General features: G+C 38.9%; 2 protein-coding genes across 6 annotated transcripts in view; one reads left to right on the top strand and one right to left on the bottom strand.

Annotated features, from left to right (window-relative positions):
• map2 (microtubule-associated protein 2) overlaps positions 1-19,674 on the top strand; it is a 54,811-nt gene extending 35,137 nt beyond the window's left edge. For 2 of the 5 annotated variants that reach the window (XM_077536097.1, XM_077536096.1), the window contains 14 exons: positions 463-3,687; positions 4,839-5,072; positions 5,337-5,474; positions 5,938-5,999; positions 6,779-6,904; positions 7,577-7,718; positions 8,576-8,632; positions 8,715-9,022; positions 10,589-10,726; positions 11,860-11,952; positions 15,145-15,237; positions 15,705-15,786; positions 16,219-16,331; positions 17,223-19,674. In XM_077536097.1, the coding sequence (XP_077392223.1) occupies positions 463-3,687; positions 4,839-5,072; positions 5,337-5,474; positions 5,938-5,999; positions 6,779-6,904; positions 7,577-7,718; positions 8,576-8,632; positions 8,715-9,022; positions 10,589-10,726; positions 11,860-11,952; positions 15,145-15,237; positions 15,705-15,786; positions 16,219-16,331; positions 17,223-17,444 (5,033 nt within the window). In that variant the 3' untranslated portion in view covers positions 17,445-19,674. Of the gene's footprint in view, positions 1-450; positions 3,688-4,838; positions 5,073-5,336; positions 5,475-5,937; positions 6,000-6,778; positions 6,905-7,576; positions 7,719-8,575; positions 8,633-8,714; positions 9,023-10,588; positions 10,727-11,859; positions 11,953-15,144; positions 15,238-15,704; positions 15,787-16,218; positions 16,332-17,222 lie in introns of all 5 variants that reach the window. The other 3 variants (XM_077536093.1, XM_077536095.1, XM_077536094.1) reach the window with 3 other exon arrangements.
• Positions 19,675-19,728: 54 nt separating this feature from the next.
• Positions 19,729-25,551, bottom strand: myl1 (myosin, light chain 1, alkali; skeletal, fast). Its single transcript, XM_077536234.1, has 6 exons — positions 25,335-25,551; positions 24,543-24,570; positions 23,503-23,646; positions 21,915-22,088; positions 21,759-21,836; positions 19,729-20,245 (listed from the first exon to the last, which is right to left on the bottom strand). Exons 1-6 carry the CDS (start codon positions 25,467-25,469, stop codon positions 20,217-20,219), a joined length of 588 nt encoding a protein of 195 aa, XP_077392360.1. The 5' UTR covers positions 25,470-25,551; the 3' UTR covers positions 19,729-20,216.

Genomic DNA, 25,551 nt, shown 5'->3' with positions numbered 1-25,551 from the left:
AACCAGGCTTCTTCAGTATTTCTGGACATTTTATTTGACATTTTTAATGACATATGACATCTTTAACACGCATGTTCATTTTGATCAAAACGATGTGAACATTCTTAGATTTGTACCTCTCAATTTGGACAAATAATTACTGGCATTTAAATGTTGCAATACACAGTGATGTAATGCATGGATATCCATTCCATGAATTATTGTTTGTTTTTCATCAGTCCGCCTGACAGTTGCCTCATGCTGGTATTACATACCATGCCATATTTCCATCCATCTCTGACTTGGTGGACCTCATTCTTTCGCCGTTCTTCTTCGGTGATGGCTGTATCATTGTGCTGTAAGTTTCTGAGGAGAGCTTTGCCTGTTTTCCGCCCAGTACCCGGCCAAATGAATATCAGCGCATGCCAGAGCAAAACTTTTCATATTGTCTTCATAACCACCAACTTACAGATGTCCTTTCAGCTGTGAAGACGGACTCGGAAAAACCAGTGAGTGAGAAAAGTGGTTCCATGAGCCCAGACGGCATCGGATCAGAGAAACGTCCAGAAGAGATTTTTGAGCATCAGACCCAGGGGTTCTTTGCTGGAGAGCGAGTCGTACCAGAGAGTCCCACCATGGATATGCCATCTTTTGTACCTCCAGATGTTCCAACTCAAGCCAAAGAGTCTGCAAAGTCAATCACACTTCAGCCCATTTATGGGGAACCCCTCACAGTGTCAGAGAAGCAGCCGTCTGTGGAGGTCGTAGAGTTCAGCAGCCTCGGTTCCCCGTCTGATTTCTCGTCATTGGGAGTCAAAGTTGAAAGAGGAAACCTGGCAAGTGATGCAATGTCAGCATATTTTGAAACATCAGCCACTGACACTTGTGTGTCCCCCCAGGGTAAGGGTGAGGGCTATTATGAATTGAGCAGAGTTGGCGAAGAGAAGAGTACTGTTGATTCCAAGTCTCAGAATATTGGTTTGCCAGTACAGGAGAGTCATGAAACACAAAACACAGACGTTCAAGATTTCTCAGTTCCAGATAGGGGTAATGAATGCAGGCTTTCCCCAGGTAAACTGGCCTTGGAGCAAAGGAGCTACTCCCTAAACATTACTATTGGAGCAATGGATCAAAATGGCCAAAACAGAACGAGGAACTTTTCTCCACTGGCCACTGATATCATGACATACACCAGTGGAAGTCTCGATGAGTCAGCAGATTACCTCCCAATCACTACTCCTGCCGGAGATAAGCCACCTCCCTTTCCTCCACTAATCCTGGAGACTGCAGCTTCAATCACTTCTGATTCCTCATCTCCACCAAGGATGGCTGAAGCCACTTCGAACCCCAGCCCTGAACCAGAGTCCCCCGAGTCCCCCGAGTCACCCCAGCCAAGCGAGAGCAGCCCTAAGAATAACACATTCATGGCTCAGGACTTGCCTGAGATGCTAGATCTTGCCGGCTCCCGCTCCAGGCTGTCATCTGAAACCGCTGAACCGGAAATGGTACGGAGAAAGTCCTTTCAAGCCTTCTCTGACGACCTGCTTTCTGGCTTTGTCTCAGGTGAACAAAGTCCTGGGATCAAAAAGAGTGACAGTCAACTGGAAGAGATGGGCTATTGTGTGTTCAGTGAATACTCTGGACCTATGCCATCCCCTGCAGATGTGGTTAGCCCCACTAACACTTCTGCACAGGTCTTCACCCCTGCTGTTCTTGAGGAGAAAGTTGCAGCACAAGCCAGGAAACTAGCAGTTCGAGACTCATCTGAAGACAACAACCAGACGTTAGACGTGACTGTCAGTGACGAAAAGGAGAAGAGTGAAAGCGAGAGAATAGATTCATCCGAAGAAGGTGAAAAGGATATAAATGACCAGCTGAATACATCAGTCAGTGAGCAGGTGAAATCGTCTGCCCTGCCAGGGGAGCCGTTTGTGACACCCACCGTCACGGTGACATTAGAAGAAGGTGGGAGGTCAGGAAGCGAGACAGAACGACAAGCTAGTGGCGAAGGCTCTGCTTCCGAAACTGAGATCGCTGACTATGAGAGGCAGATCCGCAAACTGGAGATGGAGGGCAGGCCTCTCAGTTTGGAGGAAGAACGAGAGTTGCAGGAGCTTCGGGAGAAGGTGAAGCTGGTGCACCAGGAGGCCTACGAGGAGGTGGACGCTGAAGATGTGTACCAGTTGACCGGGGTGGCCAAGGACCGCATTGCCAGGCCTGTCAAGACTTCACCCACTTCTTCAGTGGAAAGTAATATCGATGATGATAAATTACTCTCTCCAGTACTCTCACCATCCAAGCTGAAACAAAAAGAACTTTATGGTTCCCCTAAAAGAGCAGTGTCACCAGTGTTAACGGTAACCAAAGAGGCCAAGGAAGAAGCTGATAAAAAAGACAGAGAAGAACATGAAAAACAAGAGAAAATACAGATCGAAAAAGAGGAGACGGAGGAGAAAATTCCAGAAGATTCACAAAAGAAACTGGATGAAATAAAAGAAACAGAAGATAAAGAAAGACAAGAAAAAGATGTGGCAGATAGGATTCAAAGGGAAGAAAATGAGAAAGAGCAAATGAGAGTGAAAGAAATGCGAGAGAAAGAGGAAAAAGAGACTAAAGAAAAGGAAGAGAATGAGAGGATTGAGAGAGAAAAGAAAGACAAGGAGGAGAGAGAAAAGCAAGAGGCTGAGAGGTTGGAGAAAGAAAAGGTGGAGAGGGAAATGAGAGAAAAGGAAGAATCTGAGAGAATAGAGAAAGAAATGAAAGAAAAACAGGAAAAGGCATTGAAAGAAAAAGAAGAGTCGGAGAGAATGGAGAAAGAAAGAAAAGACAAAGAAGAAAGGGAAGAGGCAGAGAAAATTGAGAAAGAAAAACAGGAGATGGAAATGAGAGAAAGGGAAGAAGCAGAAAAAATTGAGAAAGAAAAACAGGAGAGGGAAATGAGAGAAAGGGAAGAGGCAGAGAGAGTTGAGGAAGAAAGAAAAGAAAAAGAGAGGAAGATGCGAGAAAAGGAAGAGGAGGAGAGGATTGAAAATGAGAGGAAAGAGAAAGAACAGAAGGAGAAAGAGGAAAGAGAGATGAATGAAAAGAAAGAGAGGGAGATTAAAGAAAGGGAAGAGCGAGAAAAGTTAGAGGAAGCGAGGAAAGCGGAAAAGGAAAGTGATGAAAACGAAATAAAGGAGAAGGAAAATATGCTTGAACAGAAGCTGCAACATGTCGAAGAGACAAAGATAATGGCTGAAATGGACAAAATCAAACCAAGTGAAAAAGACGAACAGGAAGAAGAGTTAGCTGCTGGAGCAGCTGCGGTCAAAGACATCACTGAGACTTGCGCTGCGATTGAATCGGTCGTGACGGTAGAAGACGACTTCATCACTGTGGTCCAGACCATCGACGAAGCAGACGAACCAGGACACAGTGTCCGTTTCTCTGCTCCACCTGAAGCCTTGTGTATACCGAGCGGGGGAGAGCAAGAGGAGGAGGACAACGAGGATGAGGATGAGGAGGACGAAGAGGAGTCTGTGGAGTTGGCCCAGGAGGCGGACATTGAGGCTGCCAGTTTCGAAGAGGTTTGCGACATTCCTGAGGCCCCTGCGTCTCCTGAGAGGGAAGCGCAACCCGAAGAAACGGAGGGTCCGACGGAAAGTTTTGACAGAGATGAAACCACCATGGACGACTCCATCCTGGACAGCTCTTGGGTGGATCCACAGGGTGAGGCCTTTTTCCGGGTCTTTGCTTTGCCTTGTTTCCAGCAAGCAGTATGGTTCGGTTCAGTTACTTGCACCAAATGGTTGTCTTATGAGCAATACCAGCAATGTGTTGCTCCACCACAGACCAGTCGATTTGTCGTTTTATCTACTCCAAAATACCGAGGTGCAAGTAGTTTGAAGTTTGAATATTCGAGACACATTTGGAGTCAAGCGGAAACATTTTAGTGTGCAGGAGGTATGATTAAATTGATTTTTGAGTAAATAGGTGAATATGACTTGGAAGCTATTGAGCTAAAATGCTAATTTCTATTTATAAAAAGTCATAGAAATATTGAGAGATTTGAAATTGAAAAAAATTAGGCATATCTTATGCGGCAGGCCCAGCATTACTATCCCACACTGATTTTGAATAAATAGGTCACATGACCAGGACGCTATTGAGCTAAAATGCTAATTTCTATTTATAAAAAGTCATAGAAATATTGAGAGATTTGAAATTGAAAAAAATTAGGCATATCTTATGCGGCAGGCCCAGCATTACTATCCCACACTGATTTTGAATAAATAGGTCACATGACCAGGACGCTATTGAGGTAAAATGCTACTTTTTATCTATAAAAAAAAAAATCCATAGAAAATATTGAGAGATGTGACATTGAAAAAAAAAAAGAGGTGTATCTCATGCAGTGGCCACTGTACTATGATCCCACACTAATTTTGAGTAAATAGGTCACATGGCCTGGAAGCTATTGAGCTAAAATGCAAATTTCTCTGTAATAAAAATTCATGGAAGATATTGAGAGATGTGAAACAATGTTGAGTGTGAAGCCAAAAACGTGAAATTCCCACCAAGTAGAACCTGCTTATGTGGTGGGACCAGAACAAGAAGAGACATCCTCGTTTATCAAACGTTACGTGGTTGTCCTTTGGTAAGCAGGGTCAGCCAGGTGCGTTTGTGTATTCCCTCCTCCTGTGATTTTTATTAAACTTGAGTACTTGCGCTATAAAATTTATCACTGACGTTATCAGTGACTTTGGTCATCTGAACCGAATCCTACTACTTGGGTAAAATACAGTTCTGAAATGTTTTCAGTCTCTAAAAATAATGTTGCTAATGATGTTTTTTGTTTGTTTGTTTGTTTGTTTTACTAGATGATGATAAGAGCATGGCTACAGAGCACATACAACCCTTGCCAAAGGTTCCTAGCCCCGTCAAGAGGTCGTCTGTTGACCAGCCTAAGCAAACGCAGCAGAAGAGAACCGAGAAGCATGAAAAGCCAAGCAAGCCCAAAACTAAGGGTGGGCGGGTTAAAGGCAGACTCTCCACTCCTGAACGCAGACCAGTACGCAAGGAACCAGTTTACGTCCCTCGAGAGAAGAAAAAAGGTTCTTTCCTTTTCAGTTGTGTAACTGTGAACTCTTGTCAGCTTTGACTCTTGACTGTCACTTCTTCAAACGTGAGAACTTAATTCATTAGTTTTTATTTTCTGTAGCAGGATATTTATATATTGCAGTTTAATAGTACCACTTATGAATGCTCAGCTAAATTTTTACTGAACGGGTTGAAACGATTGACTGTTTCTAATGCACATTCTGTTTGACGATTCGACATTTCACTTGTTGATGTCTCCCTGCGACCAATTAATATAGCTGTGATAAAGAAGACCGAGTTTACCAAAAAAGTGGAGGCACAGACTCCGTCCCCGTCCAAGAGGATTGGACCAAAACAAGCTGTCCGTCAGGCCCGTCCCACCCAGCATCATTCCTGTCCCAGAAGGAGACCCACAGGTGATACATCACTTCTACCTCAAAATCAATGCCTTGAAAGACTGACATTTCTTCTTACTCTCATTTTCTGTGTAGTTTTCTGTTTTTTTCCCCCCCATCATGTATGTTTGTTTTTCCCTTTTTGCCATAATAAAAATCCTTGTGATACCTTTTTTTATTTGACTTAATTTCTGTCCTAATATTTGTTCTTGCTTTTTAAAGGGCCTTTCTTTCCCCCCCATTCCCCTTTTCAACCACTGGATTTTCTGAAATATTTGTCATGCATAACATACTCTTTATGTTTCTCTCCAATACGCATATTAGTGTCAATACACATATTATTTAAGCAGTGGCCTATGGACCATATCATTGAGCTTACTTTGCAGATTTGGAGACTCATTGTGCTTATTCGAAATGTTGATCTCCCTCCTTGCATGAGCGTTTTAACAGATTTTGTTCGTGACGTATATTCTTTGTATTTTAGAGCCACTTTCTGACAGTCGTCAGCCTCTCACACTTGCCAGGCGGTCCTGCGACAGAGCGTTGGTGAGTAAATTAGCCCCAACAAGTTAGTGGCCTCTGGTACTAAGACCATTTTGAGACATTCAGATTGCATTTTCTGTGGATTCTTTATTTATTTTTTTAACAGTATAGAACGTACAATATGTGTATTTACTCTCAACTAATGTGTCAAAGCAAACATGTTGAGGGAATATTTTATATTATTTTCAAGAGCTGAAAGGTCTTATCCTTGCACAAATATCACATTGTTGCATGCCTATTTTGCTTCATACTTCAGATATTTCAAATATTTGCTTCATTATTTTATACAACGGCTGCGTTGACTCCAGAGTTAATGGGTTTGTTCGCCGGAGTGATTCATTTAAAGTCAAACAGTAGGTGTTAAATCATCCTGTGACATTTCCCCTGCGACGATTTCACTCCTCCGATATCATAATGACAGTTATTGTGTCTAAATAACAGCATTTATGCATTTCATAAATGCCACTGAAGAGCAATAATGAAGTGTCACTTTGAGCACAAATTGTTTTCAACTTTGTGTTTTGCTTTTATGTTTACAATCTTCTAGCTTGTTCTTATCCGCCGTGAATCCCAAAGCAGCAGATTTTGCAGGAGGTTGTTCAAATGTTATGTTTGAGTTATTTTTAATTATTAAAAAAAAATAAATCAATGAATCAAGTCTCGAAATACTTGATCATTCTTGTGGAAGCAGTGTTATTTTCACCCGTGTCATCCTGTGCCCTGTGTTTTGGTGTCGTGCCACTCACTCCACCCCCCGGGGCCTCATTTGTGTGCCATTTCAGTGCCATGCTCAGCATTTTGCCCTAACAAAGACACACACCTTCATGTCCACAATGGTTACCTCATTAGATGGACCTCGTCCATCATCATCATCATCATCATCAGTATTTGCAACCTTCATAGCCAAGGTAGGTGCTTGGCAATGTGGTAGTCTCGCTGCAAGGATCCAGAAAGACAAAATACAGTTACATATGAAATATTTTGAAAAAAGTCCATCTTAAATTAGCTACCGAAAGTGTCACTCGCAAAGAAAATATTTGATTTTAATTAGGGATATCAAAAATAGTGTGTTAATTTAATGTTCCGTTAACACCACTATTTTTTAATGCGCAATTAATGATCAAATGTGGAAGTAATACATTTAATAATAATGCATATATTTGTGGAGACTGGGGTCAAAGTTGTATTTTACGATTTAAAAAATATGCATAAGTTACTTCAAAGATTAGATAGCTCTTAATATGAAAAGAAAAATGCACTGAGCTGTCACTGTCTTACAAATGCAATTATGCCATCTAGTGGCAGAAAAATGGCCTCAAGACAAATCAATATCACGCTCATTTTTTACAGTACATGACATCTTTTTAATTTAAATAATTTTTATGAATGATTATGAAATTACTGTGTCAATGACTAAAAAATGCAGCCAAATTTCAAAGAGTATAAAACATTTTACTGTACATTTAAAACATATAAAATTTGTGATTAATCGTTAACTGTTGAAGTTATGCGATTAATCACGATGAAAAATTTTAATCACCTGACAGGCCTAATTTTATTTGCCGTTTGCTTTTCCACAGGATGGCCGATCGCAAAGTCCTGACAAGAGATCTTCTATGCCGCGGCAAGCCTCCTCTCTGAGTCGCCGTGCCTACCATGAGCATGAGGACAGTTCAACCTCCATCACTAGCTCTGGTTCAACAGCTCCCCGCAGACCCACAGGTAGGCTGCCGCCGATGCTGGCTTCCCTAAACCTATTGAACTCAAAAGCTAAATTACAAATCCAGTTGCTGCCCAGGTTGAAATTTGCATAAGGAGTAATTGATTTCCTCACTCTAAAAAGGTTTACACTGTAACTGCCTAGAAATGCGACAAAATGGTGGTTAAAGCACTATATGAAGCTCCTCAATTCACTTTGATATACTTTAGTTCCTTGGCACCAAAATACCACAAGGGTGGCTTCAAAGGAATATGCTACTCTTATATAAGACGGCACAAATAATGCAAATACTGTATTTTCCGCACTATAAGGCGCACCGCACTATAAGGCGCACCTTCAATGAATGACATATTTTACAAATTTTTCCATATATAAGGCGCTACAGTAGAGGCTGGTGTTACGTTATGCATCCATTAGATGGTGCTGTGCTAAAGGGAATGTCAACAAAACAGTCAGATAGGTCAGTCAAACTTTATTAATAGATTACAAACCAGCTTTCTGACAACTCCATTCACTCCCAAAATGAATAAACAGCTGTTATATTATTTTCTCTGAGGTAAAGTATTAGTATGAGCTAGCGATCCAAGATGGCGGGATCTTCTGCGCATGCGCGTCAACGATCGTGCAGGGTCACAGCGAGACCCGTTGTGGCTCAATATTAATCCATATATAAGGCGCACTGGATTATAAGGCGCATGGTCAGCTTTTGAAAAAATTGAAGGCTTTTAGGTGCGCCTTATAGTGCGGAAAATACGGTATGTGAATTCACAAATGACGATTTTAGTAGATTATTAAAAAAAAAAAATGTTGCTTACATTCTGTCAATAATTCTTTTTCCTGACTCTTTTGTCCTTTTCAGCTTGCCGCGCTATGATGAGGGCAGAGCAAAGGACAGGTCGAGCTCCCAGTATGACAGGTAGAGCGAAATCAACATTTGATATAAAAAGAGGAAGCATGAAACGGTTTCAGGCTTCATCCCTTCGATTTCTCCCCAACAGTCTCGGAGCCGCTCCGCTCCCGTTCGGCCCGCAGCGGCCACTCGACGCCGCGTACCCCCGGCTCTAGCGCCATGACGCCCGGGACCCCTCCCAGCTGCTCATCATCCTCAAGGACGCCGGGAACCCCTCGCTCGCTCAGCTTGATGTCCCAGGAGAGGAGGGTGGCCGTGGCCCGCACCCCGCCCAAATCCCCCGCCACCACTCCCAAGCAGCTGCGAGTCATTAACCAACCTCTACCGGACTTCAAGAGGGTCCGGTCCAAGGTCGGCTCCATAGATAATATCAAGTACCACCCCAAAGGTGGACAGGTAAGATAAGACCCAACTCACGTGTTGATTGCACTCTTCTTCTTCCTCTAGTACTTCTTTAGGACTGTGGGAGGTATTGGATACCTTTAGAATTGCATATATGGCTAAATTCAAACCTGCTGGTTCGGGGTGGGCCCAATTATCTGTATTAACTCATTTGATCCCAATAACGTGTAAATACGTTTTTTTATGTTTTAAGTGTCCCAAAGACGTATTTATACGTTTTTTTGTTTTTGTTTTTTTTTTATGCTAGAGCATACAGAAGGCTTTGATGCAGCCTCTCAACTGCAAAGAACGGTTGCAGAAATGGTAGTTATTACACAAACGGCCAGCAGGTGGCAGCAGAGCAAAGGAGATCAACCAGGGCCATGTAGAAAAAAAAGCTCAATTACTTACAATTTTAAATAGATTTGTGAAAACTGATGAAACTTAGCTCTCTTCTAATGCTAATTGCTGCAAAACAGAAACAGATAGAAACATACTTTTTTTTTCCTGATGAAAGAAGAGACTTTAATCTTTCCTTTAATAGCAATTGAACACAATATTCTGTGGGCCTTGCAAAATCAGTCAAAATCCAGTAAAACAGCAAACGGGATTGTTTCTGTGAAAATGGCTGGGAGTGAATGAGTTAATAGGAATTTTGTTTTTCTTTTTTGTTTTAATTGAAAAAGTCTGATTTGATTAAAAGAAGCACAACACAAGTAGAATACTAAATATAATATTTATATTTTGTAATCAAATATAACCAACATTTTTCATTTTATTTTTCACATGTGTGACACTTGGGAACTTGTGTCTTCATTCTCCTCAGTCTGTATGGACAAATTTCAACATTTCATGTCCCATTTTCCCAAACACAACGTTTGACAATTATATTGTCGCAGCGGTTGTTTGAAGGACAAAGTCAGTGCAGCATCAAAAAAAAGGTTGAATGAACAATTTGTCCGCAGTCATCAACTCTTACAAAATCTTCCTTGATGACCTGATTAAGAGCGCCGGCTTGTGTTGATGACTTTTCTTCGGCGTGTGCTACTTTGTGCAGCCAACCTCAAATAACGTCAGCTCACCCTTGAAGATGCTGGGATATCAAATGCGCCATTTTAAGGGTTGGATGTCGCTGGGAGACCTTGACATTTTTTTTTTTTTTACCTGTTTCACCTTTGGTCTACTTGGAAGATATTACAAAGTAAGATGATGACAACTTTCCTAAATCAAGAGCAAGATTTTGTGCAAAGCTCGTAAATAACTTGTTCCACCTCTAGATGGCAGTAGTCTCAATGGCGTTACTAACTGAACACAAAGTTTACCGGTACTTTTTAAGCAGGGAGACAGCAGGAGACCCAAAATACATCATACTTATTTATGTTAGCGGTTTGGGGAAGACCTTATTCTTTAAGAAATTATGAAATAGATTTTAAACTTTAAACTGACACCATCAGAACTATGTAAAAAGTTTGCCACCGTCGTCATCCCCTCCTTAACTCCGAGTAGTCCCTAAAGAGAGCTCCCCCTCCCCTTGATGGCCTCACCTGGCCACTGACCTGCCACCTGTCACTGTCACCATAGAAGCACAAGGAGCAAATAATGGCAGCCGAGGCCAAACACAAGGCCTCGTCTTGGATCTGGAACTCGGTGCTACGCGTCATCTCTGTTACGCTTTGTCTGTCGGCGGCTCACAGTACGACCTGGACCCAAGGCCTGCTGGTACACCACAGCTCCATACATTATAAAGATATAGTACGCAAGTGATACCGGGACATTTCAAATTGTTTCATATCAATGAATATGTAGATACATTTTAAGTGGCAGAGCCAAAGTCCTCTGTATTAATGTGATTGTAGTCGGCAGTGGTGTAGAACTGCACTGCTTCATACTGAGAGATGTTTAGGATTTTTTTTTTTTTTTTTTAACCTTTATTTAGTTATGTGACGTGGACAAAAACAGTTCCAAGCCACTGAAAATTCCAACCACAATAATAAATATTTTTTATTTTTATATTACTTTCTTCATATATACTAGTGTTGTTCCGATACCGATATTTGTAATGCATTAATGCAGTATCGGCACCTCTGCCGATACCAGTATCGGTATCGGAACAACACTAGTTTATACTGTCCGTTTTTTTTCCACTCAGCACTTGTTTTGTATCTCATTAGATTTTGTGGTTGCAACTGATGACATTTTCAGTGACGAGATGTTGTAATTATACTTGCTAAAACCTGATACCATCCATAAAATCAGGTCACCCGCCTAAACATAAAATGTGCAGTGATCAACCACAGTAATTAAGGAAGCTGTTGGAGACAACAACAAGGCGGCTTTTAATTAGCGGTTATATTTTCCTTGGCAGTCACAAAATGTTGAGTTAAAAATATGCACGACAAATCAAAAGGCTGCTATGTGTCCCGATGTGGTACAAAAGAACGAGGAGCCAGGATGATGCAGATCTTATATAAGGTGGAAAAAGCAGCAGCAAATTACAATTCTGAATTCTGTATATCGTCGCTGCAATGTGAAAAACACTTTTGTCATTTAAAAAAATAGTTTTATGTTTTGGGGATAAAACTGAATGCAGACATGGCAAAAATGGACATAAGTGTTTTTCACATAGCAGCGATGATACGTTTCGTCAAGTCCAGTTAGATACAATTTGTGCTGTTTAACACCACTTATAACCAAACCAAACTTTTATAAAATGCTCATTTTGATTTTAATGGCCTGTCATGTTCATATGTCATCAGGGAAAAAAGAAAGTTCATATAGTATTGTGTCATCAATGCCATCCTAGTCGAACGAAGCATTTTCATTCCCATGTCATCCTTTTTGTTTCTCTTTAGAATCATATTATAAACAAGAAGCTGGACTTCAAGTACATACAATCAAAATGCACCTCCAAGGATAATCTGAAGCAACCTCCCAGTGGAGGCAACGTATGTAGCTGTTAATGTTTAACCCTTTCATCCCGTCCTTGTCATCCTTCCCTGGAGCCGATGGTCGACCTATAGATTTGTATATTTTCCACTGGGCACAATTCCTGACTAGCTTAAAGGTGAAGTGTGTAGCCCTGATGTTTTAGCATCTTGCCCTATCATACCACTATTGTCTTCATTTATATGCTGAATGACTGTCATGGGTATTGTTATCAATGTAGAATATACGGTGGACATTTTAACACCACATCACGAACTGCGTTTTCCTCAGGGTGCACTGGAAATTATAATTGCAACAATTGGTCTCGCCGTTTCAGAATTTAGCCACTTTATTGCACATGGGAAAGCGTCATAAACCTGCAAATAAACTAGTGCTTAAGGAGACACGGCCATATGGGGAGAAAACCTGCTATGTTGGGAATTCTGTGAATGACCTCCCACTGTAGTGACAGACACAGAATACTGTGACCAGTCATTATTTGGTTTTAGACTTAGACTTAGACTTGACTTTATTGATCCCTTTGAGATGGCTCCCTCTGGGAAATTTATATTTCCAGCAGCAATAAGAACAGATAATAAAATAAAAAATAATTCAATCAATCAATAAATAAGATTATTACACCAGAGATTGAATTAATAATAATAATAATAATAATAATAATAATAAATTCCAAAATAAAATTCAATCAATCAATAAATACAGTTATTATGCCAGAGTTTGAATTAATAATAATAATAATAATAATAATAATAATAATAAAAATTCAATCAATCAATAAATAAGGTTATTACACCAAAGATTAAATTAGTAATAATAATAAAAATAAAATAAAAAACAAAAATTCAATCAATCAATAGATAAGGTTATTACACCGGAGATTGAATTAAATAAATTAAAATAAATACAGTACAGTAAAGTGGCATATTTGTAAAGTGGTTGTTTTGTTTTTTTTAAGATATTTGGTCTGTCCATTTCTTGTTAACATTTTTAAATATAATTTTCTTTCAAATCAAGACAACTCTTTCTCTTCCTCAGGTCCTTGTTAAGTGTGGTACAAATGTTGTTCAGTTCTATTTCATCTTAAATTACAACATGTATTTAAACTTTTAACATTATTTTAATATTGCTCTTGTATTGTTTCTTCCTATCAATGTGGCTGCATGGCTTTGCCCGTGCTGGCTGAAATGTATTTGTTGTTTACTTACGCAATGCATCCACTCTTCTGTCTGCATTTCACTCCTGCTTTTTCTCTTTTGCAGCTACAAGAGCCTTTAAACACGGCGGCGTACTCACATTTTATCATCATTGCAAAGCAATTGAATAGTCTCAGCCTGTGGCAGTTTTGTACGGGTTTGTGTGCGTGCGTCATTTTACATGTGCTGAGATTCTGTTCACTTATTATTAGACTAGGGGTGTCCAAACTTTTTCCTTCCGTCCATTTTGAAATTGTTGGAATTTAATTTATTGAACATGCTAAAACCAATCTATTATGCAATTACAGTTTTTATAATTTTTTTCAGTCATTCTTATATACTTTTTAAAAAAAATATTCATTTATTTAAATTAATTTTATTTAATTACAACAAAATGCAGTATCATGGTAGGCCCAATTGTTCAGTAAAGGTAAGCTACTATAACATTGAATAAGAAGAACTGTACTTAAAGGATACTTTACTTATTTAGCCATTTTTGGCAGGCAAAACATAATTATTTTGCCAATAATACATTTTCATGTACAATTAGTACCTTTAAAAACACATTTTGCAACTTGCTGTCGACTGAAAATGACATCACAAGGGCTCAGGTAACCAATCACCTGTTTTCTAGGTTTGGTCATGTGACATTCACAAGCTGAGCTGTGATTGGTTACCTGAGCCCTTGTGATGTTATTTTCAGTCGACAGCAAGTTGCAAAATGTGTTTTTAAAGGTACTAATTGTGAAAATTAATTAAAGTATAAAATTAATTAAAGACAAAATCTTAACTTTTTATTGCTATAATGGGATAATTAAGTGACGTATCTCTTTAAATAATGATTAATTATAAACACACTACACATAAGTTAAATAAAAGTTACGTGAACAAATATTTAAATGCAAATGTATTGAATTAAAAGTTAGGTATAACTGGACTGTAGTTGGGAAATGACTTTGCTGTATACCACTAGACGGGACACACAAGCCACTTTAGGAAGAATTACTTATTATTATTATTATTATTATTATTATTATAAATTGTGTCTTATTTTATTTAATTTTTAGTTTATTTGTTTATTTTTCCTTTTGGACATATTATTTAATATTTTGATAGATATTTATGTTTTCATTATAACCAGTATGCCATTATGAAGGGTAATTTTTTGACCATTTTAGTTGTAAATACCTAATTTCTTTGCATCTGCATATCTGGAAAAATGCTATATAAAACCAATGTGTTATTCTTATTATTATTAATATGATCATTATTAATTTCCTGAGAGAAAAATGGTAGTTTGGACACCTCTATACTAGACAGTATGTGAAGCAGAGGTTTAACTCATTCACTGCCAATGACGACTATAGACGTCAAAAATCCAAGCAAACAGCCAGTGCAAACTTTGACAAGAAATTTGAATTTAGTTTTAGTTATTCATTGTTTTCATTTATAGTTATTAATCCCCATTGTTATTAATAACAACAATGACAACAATTTCATTGCTAAGTGCTACCATCGTGCATCGCGATCGGTCTTGGTCTTACTGAGACCGCAAACTGGGTCTCAACCTCCAGAAGTTAATTTAGTCGACTTAAAATTGCTCCTTATTTTTGTCGACTAAAGGTTGGATTAAAACTCAAATACAATCAGGTGACTAAGTTATGACTAAGGCTTTAATTATATTTAGTCAGAAGACTATAACTAAAACTACATTGAAATTTCTTTTTTTTTTTTTTAATTAAAATTAAATGTAATTATATTTATTTATTTATTTTTCAAAATTAACACCGGCTGTTTGCTTGGATTTTTGACGTCTATAGTTGTCATTGGCAGTGAATGAGTTCAACACGGACATGCCATAATTTCTTGGGTGGGCTCAAAACGACTGACTCCTGTGTCGACACGTATGACGAAGAGTAACACGGCTTTTGAAGAATGTAAATTCCAGAAAGCCCAGTGAAGCCCATTCCCAGCTCATTCCTCACCTCCATCCTGCAGGTCCTCATCCCCAGCGTTAAGCTGGACTATAGCCATGTTCAGTCTAGGTGTGGGTCCTTGGACAGGAGGGGCTACTCAGCAGGAGGTGGCAATGTGAGTCTCGTGCAGCAAAAAAAGTCATCGTCTTCAGTGTTTGTGTCACTTTTGTGTCCTTGTGCTGTGTTTTGGCTGTGCCGCTCCCCTCCTAGCGGTGACGTCGGTGTGTTTGCTAAAACTAGAGCTGCTCTATGCTAATCAAAGCCTGACAATGATCATCGCTGAATCGCCTTTATGTAGTCATTTTTGCCCAGCTTCCCTTCAGTTGCTCATGGCAGCAGTAGGTTGCCACGGTAACAGCTGCCAAAGCTTTGTGTACTCTCAGCTAAATTAAGTATTGAGTGGGTTAAGAACACCTCTTTAGATCTTAGATCTAACCTCAACCTAAACACTTCACATAGGAGTAATATTTCAAAAGATGTCAATAACAAACACGTAATGTGCCAATATTTTTTTGCCTCCTTTTTAAAACTTCATCGTGATAACATAAGACCTCTGACCTGACAACCTGTTGTGATTTGCAGATACAGATACAGAACAAGAAGATTGACCTGAGTCACGTGACCTCGAAGTGCGGCTCGTTAGACAACATTCACCATCGCCCTGGTAACGCACCTTCTCGAACGCGACATAAAAACTCCTAGATTGAGTTTTAAAACTCAACAATTGTGACATGGGGGATGTGGCGAAGTTTTCATCCCTGAAAATAAAAAGGCTGGAACAATATGTGGCTCATTCATGAGTATTTTACTCATTAGTATTTATAGATGATCTGTGACATCATTGTAGGATAATAAAATGAAGGTCGAGGCAACTCATTTTTCTCTTTCAATGTCGATAGCTTCAGGTCCTGCAGCGCCATCTGCTGGTGTTATCATTCACAATTCTCTTGTGTATTTTTGATAGTTTGCTACCAAGTTCCTCCTGATGATTTGCAACGGTTTCGAAAGGGAATTTTCACCATTATAGTACATGTTTAAGTGTTATGGTATGTTAAACAAATAAACAAAAGTGCCTACATATTTTTTTGATTTTCAGGTGGTGGCAATGTTCGTATTGAGAGTGTGAAGTTGGACTTTAAAGACAAAGCCCAAGCCAAGGTGGGATCCTTGGATAATGCTCACCACACTCCAGGAGGAGGTCGTGTTACAGTAAGCATTATTTATATTTATATGTTAAAAAAAAAGTATCAATATTTGTGTCACGTTGTGCCTAAATAAAATCACCACCTAGCCTTTCAGAAATAAGCTGCTAGGTTTACCTGTATAGGTAAAAGTTGTACACTGAACTCACTGATATTTTTATGCGTATGTACTTTTATTTGGAACATGTTTCCAGGGCAACAATATCATTTTTAGTGTGAATACATATTCTCCAACTTCTTCAATCCCTCTCAAATTGATTTAAAAAGAAATTAGGTTGCAAATGTTATATGCTACATGAATTTTGAATAAAAAAAAAAAAAAGATTTATCTTCTAAATTTGTTTTAATATCACAAAACATACTATTTCGACAGATGTGTGTAGACGCCATTCTCACGGTTTGAAAATGCATTCAGCAAAGATGTCTTTCTAATATTTTACACTTCTTATTAAAAAATATATATTAAAAATAGCTCAATGTATGATGCAGTACAGTGAGTTCTACTCAGCTTCAAACGACAGCCACAGCAATGAACATTTTGTTAAATGAATACCTCTCTGACATTTAACATTATTTTCAATCTTTTCCACGAGATGCCATCATTTTTGTCTCGGCTTCTTTCATGAGTTTGTTTTTTAAAATAATTCTGTTGAGTTACAATTCAAAGCAATGTCTGATTTTCATTCAATTTTAATTTATGATTACATTTTTGTCCACGTGTATTTACAACTGTTTTATTATGTTGTTAGCTTGTGTGAATGAAATATATTTATTCAGCTATCCTCCATCAACACATTCATCTAATTAGATTTAATAAATGCTTCAGAAAAAACCTTTTCATTTTCATGTTTCAAGAAAATAAAAACACATAAATCTCTTGTATCTCACCACTTGCTAGATCGAGAGCCACCGGTTGACATTCCGCGACCACGCCAAGGCCCGAGTGGACCACGGGGCCGAGATCATCGTGCGCTCGCCGGGCCGGTCCCGCTCCATGTCGCCCCAGCGCCACCGGGACAGCCACCTTTCGTCGTCCGGCAGCCTCAACATGCTGGAGTCGCCGCAGTTAGCCACCTTAGCCGAGGACGTCACTGCCGCTCTTGCCAAGCAGGGTTTGTGAACGAACATGCGCCGTGGATGCTCCTCTTACAACTGAACCTGTCGGCTCTTCAACCGCCTTGGGGCCCATTCAGGGCGATCGCGACTTTTGCTTCACATCTCGAAAGACCCGCCAGGAGGGACTCCTAAACTTTGATCCTCTTTATATCTGTTTTCATCCCTGACATGTTCTCTTTCGTCGGCCGCTCCTTTTGAATGAAGTTGCATAGAATAGTTCACCTGTAATTAGTGATGGACCAATGAAGCTTCATGAAGCACTTGTGGTATTTTTTGACTCCTCTAGATGGCACTCTTGATTTAAAGATACAGAAATCAATTTCCATTGCTTCGTTAAATCAAGCACCATCTAGAGGAGTCAAAAAATGTTGCAAGCGCTTCATGAAGTGTCATGAAGCTTCATTTTCCCATCACTAGCTTTAGTGCTAAACGGTGTACATACAAATGGGGGTTGGGGGCAGCCACATATTGGCCTTATTGATCTTGGGTCTACATTTTCAAGACGCTCTAGCTTTTATTTACGTGTGGCCATTTTCTCTACGTGGAAGTAATGTGGCCAGCACGTCATGCTGCACGTGTTGTTCCTGCTAGCGTGCATGGACGTCAGACCCCTTAATAAGCCGAGTATCCTTACTGCTAGACAGTCATCCTTTTCCTATAGCCAAACAAATATCAATATATATATATATATATATATATATATACTGTATATGGAAACGAGTATAAGAATACAGGTTCTTAATCATCTACATCCTTTAAAACTGTGGTCCCCAACCACCGAAAAAACTTCCTATTCATTTATTATTTGAGGCTAAATAGGTTTTATTTTGAAAAGTGACTAGATTCTCTCTGTTAGAACTGACTCGTACGCGAGCGGCGTTTGCTTTAGTTATGGTGAGTTAGTCATGGACTTTATTTGTTCTGTGGTGCTTACTGCCTTTTTATGTTTGGGATTTCAGGAGGACGCTAATACATAGTAAATCTGACTCTATTTAGAATACATTTGGACTCATGGACTCATTTTTAGAGTAGTCTAATATTTACACATGGAAGTCAGTAAAATAAATAATTGGGGGGAAAAAAGTAAAAGTCACCCAAGGTTTGAGGAACGAACTCACAACCTTCAGCTTGGGAGACTGCCGCACTACCACGTGACCTATGACCCTCCTACTGTCTGCTTATCTCCAACAGGAGACCAAAATGATGTTTTTGGTCTCGCAGTTACGAAGATTCCAGCCGACACAAGCGGCAAGTGTCTCAGGGAGTAGATTGGATGAAGGTCGTGAGTTTGTTCCTCAACCCTTGAGTGACTTTTATTTTTTTTTCAATTCTTTATTTTACTCTCCTCCAAGTGTAAATATTACTGTAAAACTGAGTCTATTTAGTCCCACTCTAAAAAGAGTCAAATTTACTTTACAGAATTTACTGTGTGGTTACATAAAGATATGGCTTCACGCTTATTGTTATATCTACAAAATGGCCCAAACTAACCCTTTTTATTCCATTACATAAAAATATACACATTGGTTGCCAGTACCAGAAAGTTATGGACTGGGGACCACTGCTTTAAAACATTTCTAACAAAGTAACAACTTGACCATAAATAAAATATATCTGTATTATGCTAAAGCTCTGCATCACGTATGACGAGCATGAATCGATTCTCAAACTAAAAGAGGCTGTTTTGTAATTTGAAAAAAGGATTTTAGTAAGTCATTTCCTCATTCATTGGCTAAGAAATTAGTAAGTTCACGTTTTGTAGTTCTTAGTTATTTGCTGAGCAACGCAAGGACTGACGCGAATGTTGATGCAGGTGGCGACGTGACATTTATGGATTCCGTTTGTGTGTGCATTTGGTGCAGAACTCGAGATGTTTTACGACCGACGTATCTGACTGTTTTGTTGCAGTATGTGCAAAACTTGAAAAGATGAATCATTAGACAAAGCAAAATGCGATTCATCCGTTGGAACCAAACAAAAAAAAAAAAAAAAAAGATGTTGGAGTGATCTTGTTTGTTTTTCCGAGCAAGTGTGTTTTATCCTGACTCTTACCTGTTTGTTTGCTTCTGTGTTTTTCAGCATTGCCCATCTCTGTAAGCCCCCTCTCACCCCACCCTGCAGCAACTGTAATGTATTTAAACGGTCAAGTAGATGTATGCAGTTTATTTTTTTCCTGCTCTCGCTGATATGACTCCAATTAATTAAAATAAATGAGATAATAAAAAAAACATGAACTGAGATTGCAGCCATTATTTATGAGAAAGCAGAAAGTGTGGGAGATCAGGAAGTAAAATGGGAACTTGTGAAAAGTTTATTGTGAAGTTTGCAGAGGAGAGTACAATAAGTTAAGACTCAGGGAGAGTTTTTAGATGAGGAGGGGATCGACCTCGGCGGCCAGTCCTGTGCCGAAGCAGTCGCTCAGATTGCCGGCCAAATGAGTGACAAGAGGGGAGGGTCCTCATGCTCCCACCGCCCCCTCCTGCACTGAGAAAACTAGCGACACCCATATTCAGGCGGAGGGATTTGGGGAAATGCACATTTTTGGAACACGTCCGGAACCAAAGAAGCCTTAAGAGCACCAGTTGGAGACGAGGGAAAAAAACAAACAAAAAAAATGCTTGGAACAAAACAATAGAAGGATTTAGAAATGGCATCTCATAGTCCTTTCTTTGCCCTGCTTCCTCAGGTGGTGCAGGAAGCAGCGAGTGAATGTCTCGACACCATGGGGTCTGCACATACTCGATGCTCGCCACTGCCGCCGTGGGTGGGGGCGTCCTTACACTGACATGATGTGCTTGACAAAGGCTGCATGCGAAGATCAGGTCAGGACATAGGGAGGACACAGAAGAACAATGCAAATAGGTCAGTGTTAAATGCAGGCTTGCATTTGAAGCCATTTTCGGGAGCTCACACCAGATTATTATAGCCTATAGGATTTTTTTTTATTATTTTTTTGGGAAGTAGAAAAAGTGATGCTCTGCATGTGTAGGTATTAAATCCCTCACAATGTCATGACACAGTCAATATCCTCAACAGACCTTACATTTAAGAGCATTTACAGTAACAGCAATACATATAACAGAAATAATTAGAGATGGGGCAAGTATACCGATGCCCAGCCGTTTTACAATCAGCAGTTTTAAGGAAAAACGGCATTTTGGGATATAAAGGTCTACTATTTTATTTGATTTTTTAAATTTTTTTAATTTTGTTAATTTGATTAGTAAATGAAGTTTTAAAGTTGCTCAAACTGTATATTATAGATTAGGCATCAAACTCATTTTTGTCGCCGGCCATATCATAGTTATGGTTTCCTTCGGAGGGCCAAATAAATGTATGATTGCCTCATATTATATAACACATTCACTGCCAGCCCAGCAAAAATGCATCATTTGACGTCATTTTCCGTCAACGGCAGTGAATGAGATAAGCACAGCAAATTAATGAATAACTACTGCATTTTTTCAAATTTGTATTTGTATTTAAATTTGTAACCCGTATTTTTTTTTTTTTTTTAAGGGGGATTTGTAACGAAAAAAAATGCTTGCAATATCCCAATGTTTATAAAAGTGTAGACAATTTTCAATTTTGGTATTTTGGCAAGAAACATCAAGTCGTCGCACATAATTTGACTGTAAATTGTATTTTATTTCTATTTATTTGTATCAGGGACAGTATATACTGTATTAATAAACATTTCAGTAAATATGCCAGAATTAGCCCAAAAGGAATTTGTAATTTTGTAAGATGTAAGAGAGCCTACTAAATTATGAGGTAATGCTGCTACTACTACTGCTACTACATAATAATAATAATAATAATAAATCTGTTACTTCATGTAAAAAAAATCCTACTAAATTGCATGAAAAACAGGCTACAAAGCGGTAACCAAAGCCTAAATTTGCAATATTGCATTTTTAAGTGTATTAGGAAATATTCTATAATCAGTGGTTTTCAGACATTTTACACCGAATACCACCTAAAAAAGAAATCGTAGCTGCCAAGTACCACAATCATGAGTACATTCAAATACAGTGGCATAAATAAGCCTGTTGGTCAAAAACCAGAATGATATTAGTCTTTAAAAAGTGTATTGTAAGCCACTGTAACATTATGCGCAGTTTGGCAATTAACCAGAAAAAGTAGTTAAAAAAAATGAATCCATTAAAATATAATGCACTTAAAAGCTACATAAAACTTGTTACCTAAATAAAATAATCCATGAAGATGAAGATTAACTGCAACTGAACTTCCATTAGAGGACTTTCCGTACCACACTTTGGGAATAACTGCCCTCCATCATGCTCATGCGTCTCACCCTCGTAGTTGATGCATCCGTTCTCGTCCTCCTGACCCGCCATGAGAGCGTCAATCTCCTGCTCATTCAACCTCTCTCCTACAGGGGGGGGGGTCAACCGATATCAAGAAGGCCCGATAATGTAAAGCGTTTAGTTTGCAGCCGCGTCTCACTCACCCAGTGTTGACAGGACGATACGCAGCTCAGCGCCCATCACTGTGCCGTTACCCTCCTTGTCGAACACGCGCAGACCCTCAACGTAGTCCTCGAAGCCGGCCTTGTTCGGGCTGTTGACGATGGTCTGGAGCATGGGCAGGAAACCCTCAAACGTAACTCTCTTGTTGGCCATTTCTGCAGACAAGTCAGTGATGAGCGGTCATTGCGTGGGCTGAAATGCTATCTGGGTTTGCCAACTTTGCATCTTTGCTACTTTCGCAAGAGGAGCTGAGCAATTAATAGAATTAAAATCAGCATTGTAGTGTAGTAGAATGCATTTTTTCCAATTACAAAGGCTGCAATTTAGGGAAAAAGGTTCGTTGGTATGCTTTATTTTTTATATACTGCATATTTATTTATTTATTTAATTATTTATGTATTTATATAGTGTCGAGTGCAAGTGCAGGCCCCATGTTTACTTATCAAATTTCATGAAACATAAAAAGCTGAAGTGATAAAGCCACAGAATTGTTAGCAATATTACACTTGTAGTGAACTCTTAAAAGACTGCAAGTCAAATGTTTAGTATCCATTCATTCAATTCATATGAATTCATGGTTCGTTTAGCTTTATTTTAGAGTAAGCCTAAACATATAAAACCAAAACATTTATGTGCAATAATTAATAAATCTGATAGTTTATTCTCATACAGATTAATTTATTGCTCATGTTTTAAAAAAAAAAATATATGGAAAAAGGACCTAGAAAATATTATCACATATTCAATCACAATTACATTATTTTTCAAAATTCTTCAGCCTTAGTAGCAAAATTCAAGTGGCTATAATGATCAGCAGGTTGGCAACGACATATTTAAAGCAGCTCAGTTGCAATTCAGTTACGGGACTGTTTAAAATCACTGCAGGATTCATGGAATTTTTAGCTAATTTTTTTCTGACCGGACTCTAAAAGTGTCAATAAGAAGAGCTATTTAGTTTAGATTTGTTGACATGGTTTCAAATAACCCCAGAAAAATGGTCATACAGGCTTTTGATGATAATTTTGATGATATTTCGGCTGATCACCTAATAGTGAGTTTGTAAAATAAATAAATAAATAAATAAATAAATAAATAAATATTGATCACCGATTTGATCAGATTTTATTATTATTATTATTATTATTATTATTAAATCGATCTCTGGTGTAATTAACCTTATTTATTTATTGATTGAATTTTTATTTATTATTATTATTATTATTATTATTATTATTACTAATTCAATCTCTGGTGTAATAACCTTATTGATTGATTGAATTATTTTTTATTTTATTATCTGTTCTCATTTCTGCTGGACATGTAAATTTCCCAGAGGGAGCCATCCCAAAGGGATCAATAAAGTCAAGTCTAAGTCTAAGATGAAGCAATATATACCAATAATTATTGAATATGGTACATGTATATGATAATATATATAATATTGCATAACATGCAAAATATCCTGATCCGGCCGATCAGATTGATGTAAAGTCTACATCAAATACGCACAAAGCGGTTGCCTCGAAATGTTTCTATTTGTGCAACTATGCAAGCAAATATGAATCTTACCCTCAGCGGAGGGGCTTCCCAACAGTTTGGTCACATCCTTGTTGGTGGGGTTCTGTCCCAGAGCGCGCATGATGTCTGCGATCTGGTTGTAGGCCACCTTGTTGTCACCCACCCTGTCGAACAGACCGAAGGCCTCCTTGTAGTCTGTTGGGGGGGTCACACAGCACGCATTGATATTATACATTTAAATCCATTGTCAAATATTGATCAACCTTTGTATGATGTGTTTTTTTTTTTTTTTAAACATTACGGATTTGATTCAATGATACTTTTAGTTTTGATTTGTTATGTAATTATATCAAAATATTTTTAGTTTTTTTTGTTTTTTGTTTTGATTGCAGAAACATTAGCAGTTTACGCAACACTTGCATCTTGACTGGAGGCTGATTTAAAATGCATCTATTGAACTTTCTGTGAGGAAGCTCCTCAAGGGAAAAAACAAAACTCTATAGGTTGTGATATTATTGGCAGAACGGATACACTCCTGCCGAGCTCAGTCATCCTTCAGACTATTTCTATTTCAGCTGTCTCTCTCGCTCTAAGCAAGGCTATGGGCTCTTTTAAAAGACCACCTTGGAATTGATAGCCGAGTATATGAGCCCCCCCCCCCCCCCCTTTTAAAGGCAAGGCGTGAGCGTGCGTGTGTATGTGCTGACTCCCGCGTGACGTTGCGGGGCATCAAGAACGGTGTCTTGCTAGAGTTGAAATCAACTAGCAATGCACTTTTGGAATAAATTGTTGCAGAAAGGCAAATTTTAAATGAGCACTAATTGGCTGTTTTGTTTTGTTCTTTACATGTGCTAGTATCTCACTTTTTTTTTTTTTTTTTTTTTTACAGAATCCTATTTCACAAGGAGTCTGGAATGCCAAAACAAATGGCAGATGTGACCATCTGTCATTTAAGTCCCATGACTATTGTCTTTAAGGAAGTCAGTTAACTTAACGGCTCACTAAATTGTTATGTTTGCTTATTTCATTCTTTATATACAGTGTTCTCTGAAATGCTTATGAAAGACCGAATGAGTGTTTCTGGTTCATACCTTCCAATTGATCTGCACTGAATTGAATCTGGAGGTGAGTAAAAAACAACAACAACAAAACAACAACAATGTCAGTTGACATTCAGTACCAAAATAGACATCTCAAAAAGATTTACATCACAAGCCGAAAAACGACCTAACAAGGAGTTTCTTCTAATCCAGACTAATAAATCAAGTCTAAACTGGGATTAAATTTGCTTCTTGGCCAAATTTAGCACCACATTGCGGCACCCGATATGTAAGGGGGGGGAGGGGTCCATCTTTAGCCACATTAAGATGCCCTCATTTGGTGTCTCCCCGCAGTGCCATCACACCACTTGAGGGAAAGTGGGCGGGGCCAAGGACGTCGGCCATGAGCTAGCCATGGTTCTGAGAATTGGAATGGGAGCATCCATTACAAACTTGCATCAGTTTACAGGAAACCGTAAAAACACATCCATCCATCTATTCGTCCATTTTCTACTGCTCATCCTGTTCAGGGTCACAGGAAAGCTGGAGGCTGTCCTAGCTGGCCGTGGGCAAAAGGTGGAGTGGAGTGATTGCCAGTCAATCTCAGGTCACATATAGAGAGAGACAGACAAACATTTACGCTGACATTCCCACCTACAATCAATAAGAGGGACTATATATATATATATATATATATATATATATATATATATATATTAGGGTTGTCTCTTCCTCCACCAACCAACAATTTGATTTAAAATTTCTAGCATACCTTCTTCCCTTTCCTAAATAAATATATAAATATATAAATAAATACATAAGTAAATCATGTTTTGTTTCTACCTTGACGGAGGACAGGTCCACAGCAGGGGTTTTGGCAGCAGGTGCGGGTGCGGGTGCAGCCGCAGCCGCGGGCGCAGGCGCTGCTGCGGGTTCGGCCTTCTTGACGGGAGCCTTAGGGTCCTTCTTGGGTGCCATTTTAGCTTTAAGTCAAACTAGCGTGCTCCTTCAAAGACAAAACACTCCCGGGAAGGGGTGACAGCACAAGGCGTGCAAAACA

This window comes from Festucalex cinctus, chromosome 11 (assembly GCF_051991245.1).
Source record: "Festucalex cinctus isolate MCC-2025b chromosome 11, RoL_Fcin_1.0, whole genome shotgun sequence".
Taxonomy (NCBI): Eukaryota; Metazoa; Chordata; class Actinopteri; order Syngnathiformes; family Syngnathidae; genus Festucalex; species Festucalex cinctus.
Note: the sequence above shows the minus strand (reverse complement) of the source record. Positions and strands in the feature narration are given on the sequence as shown.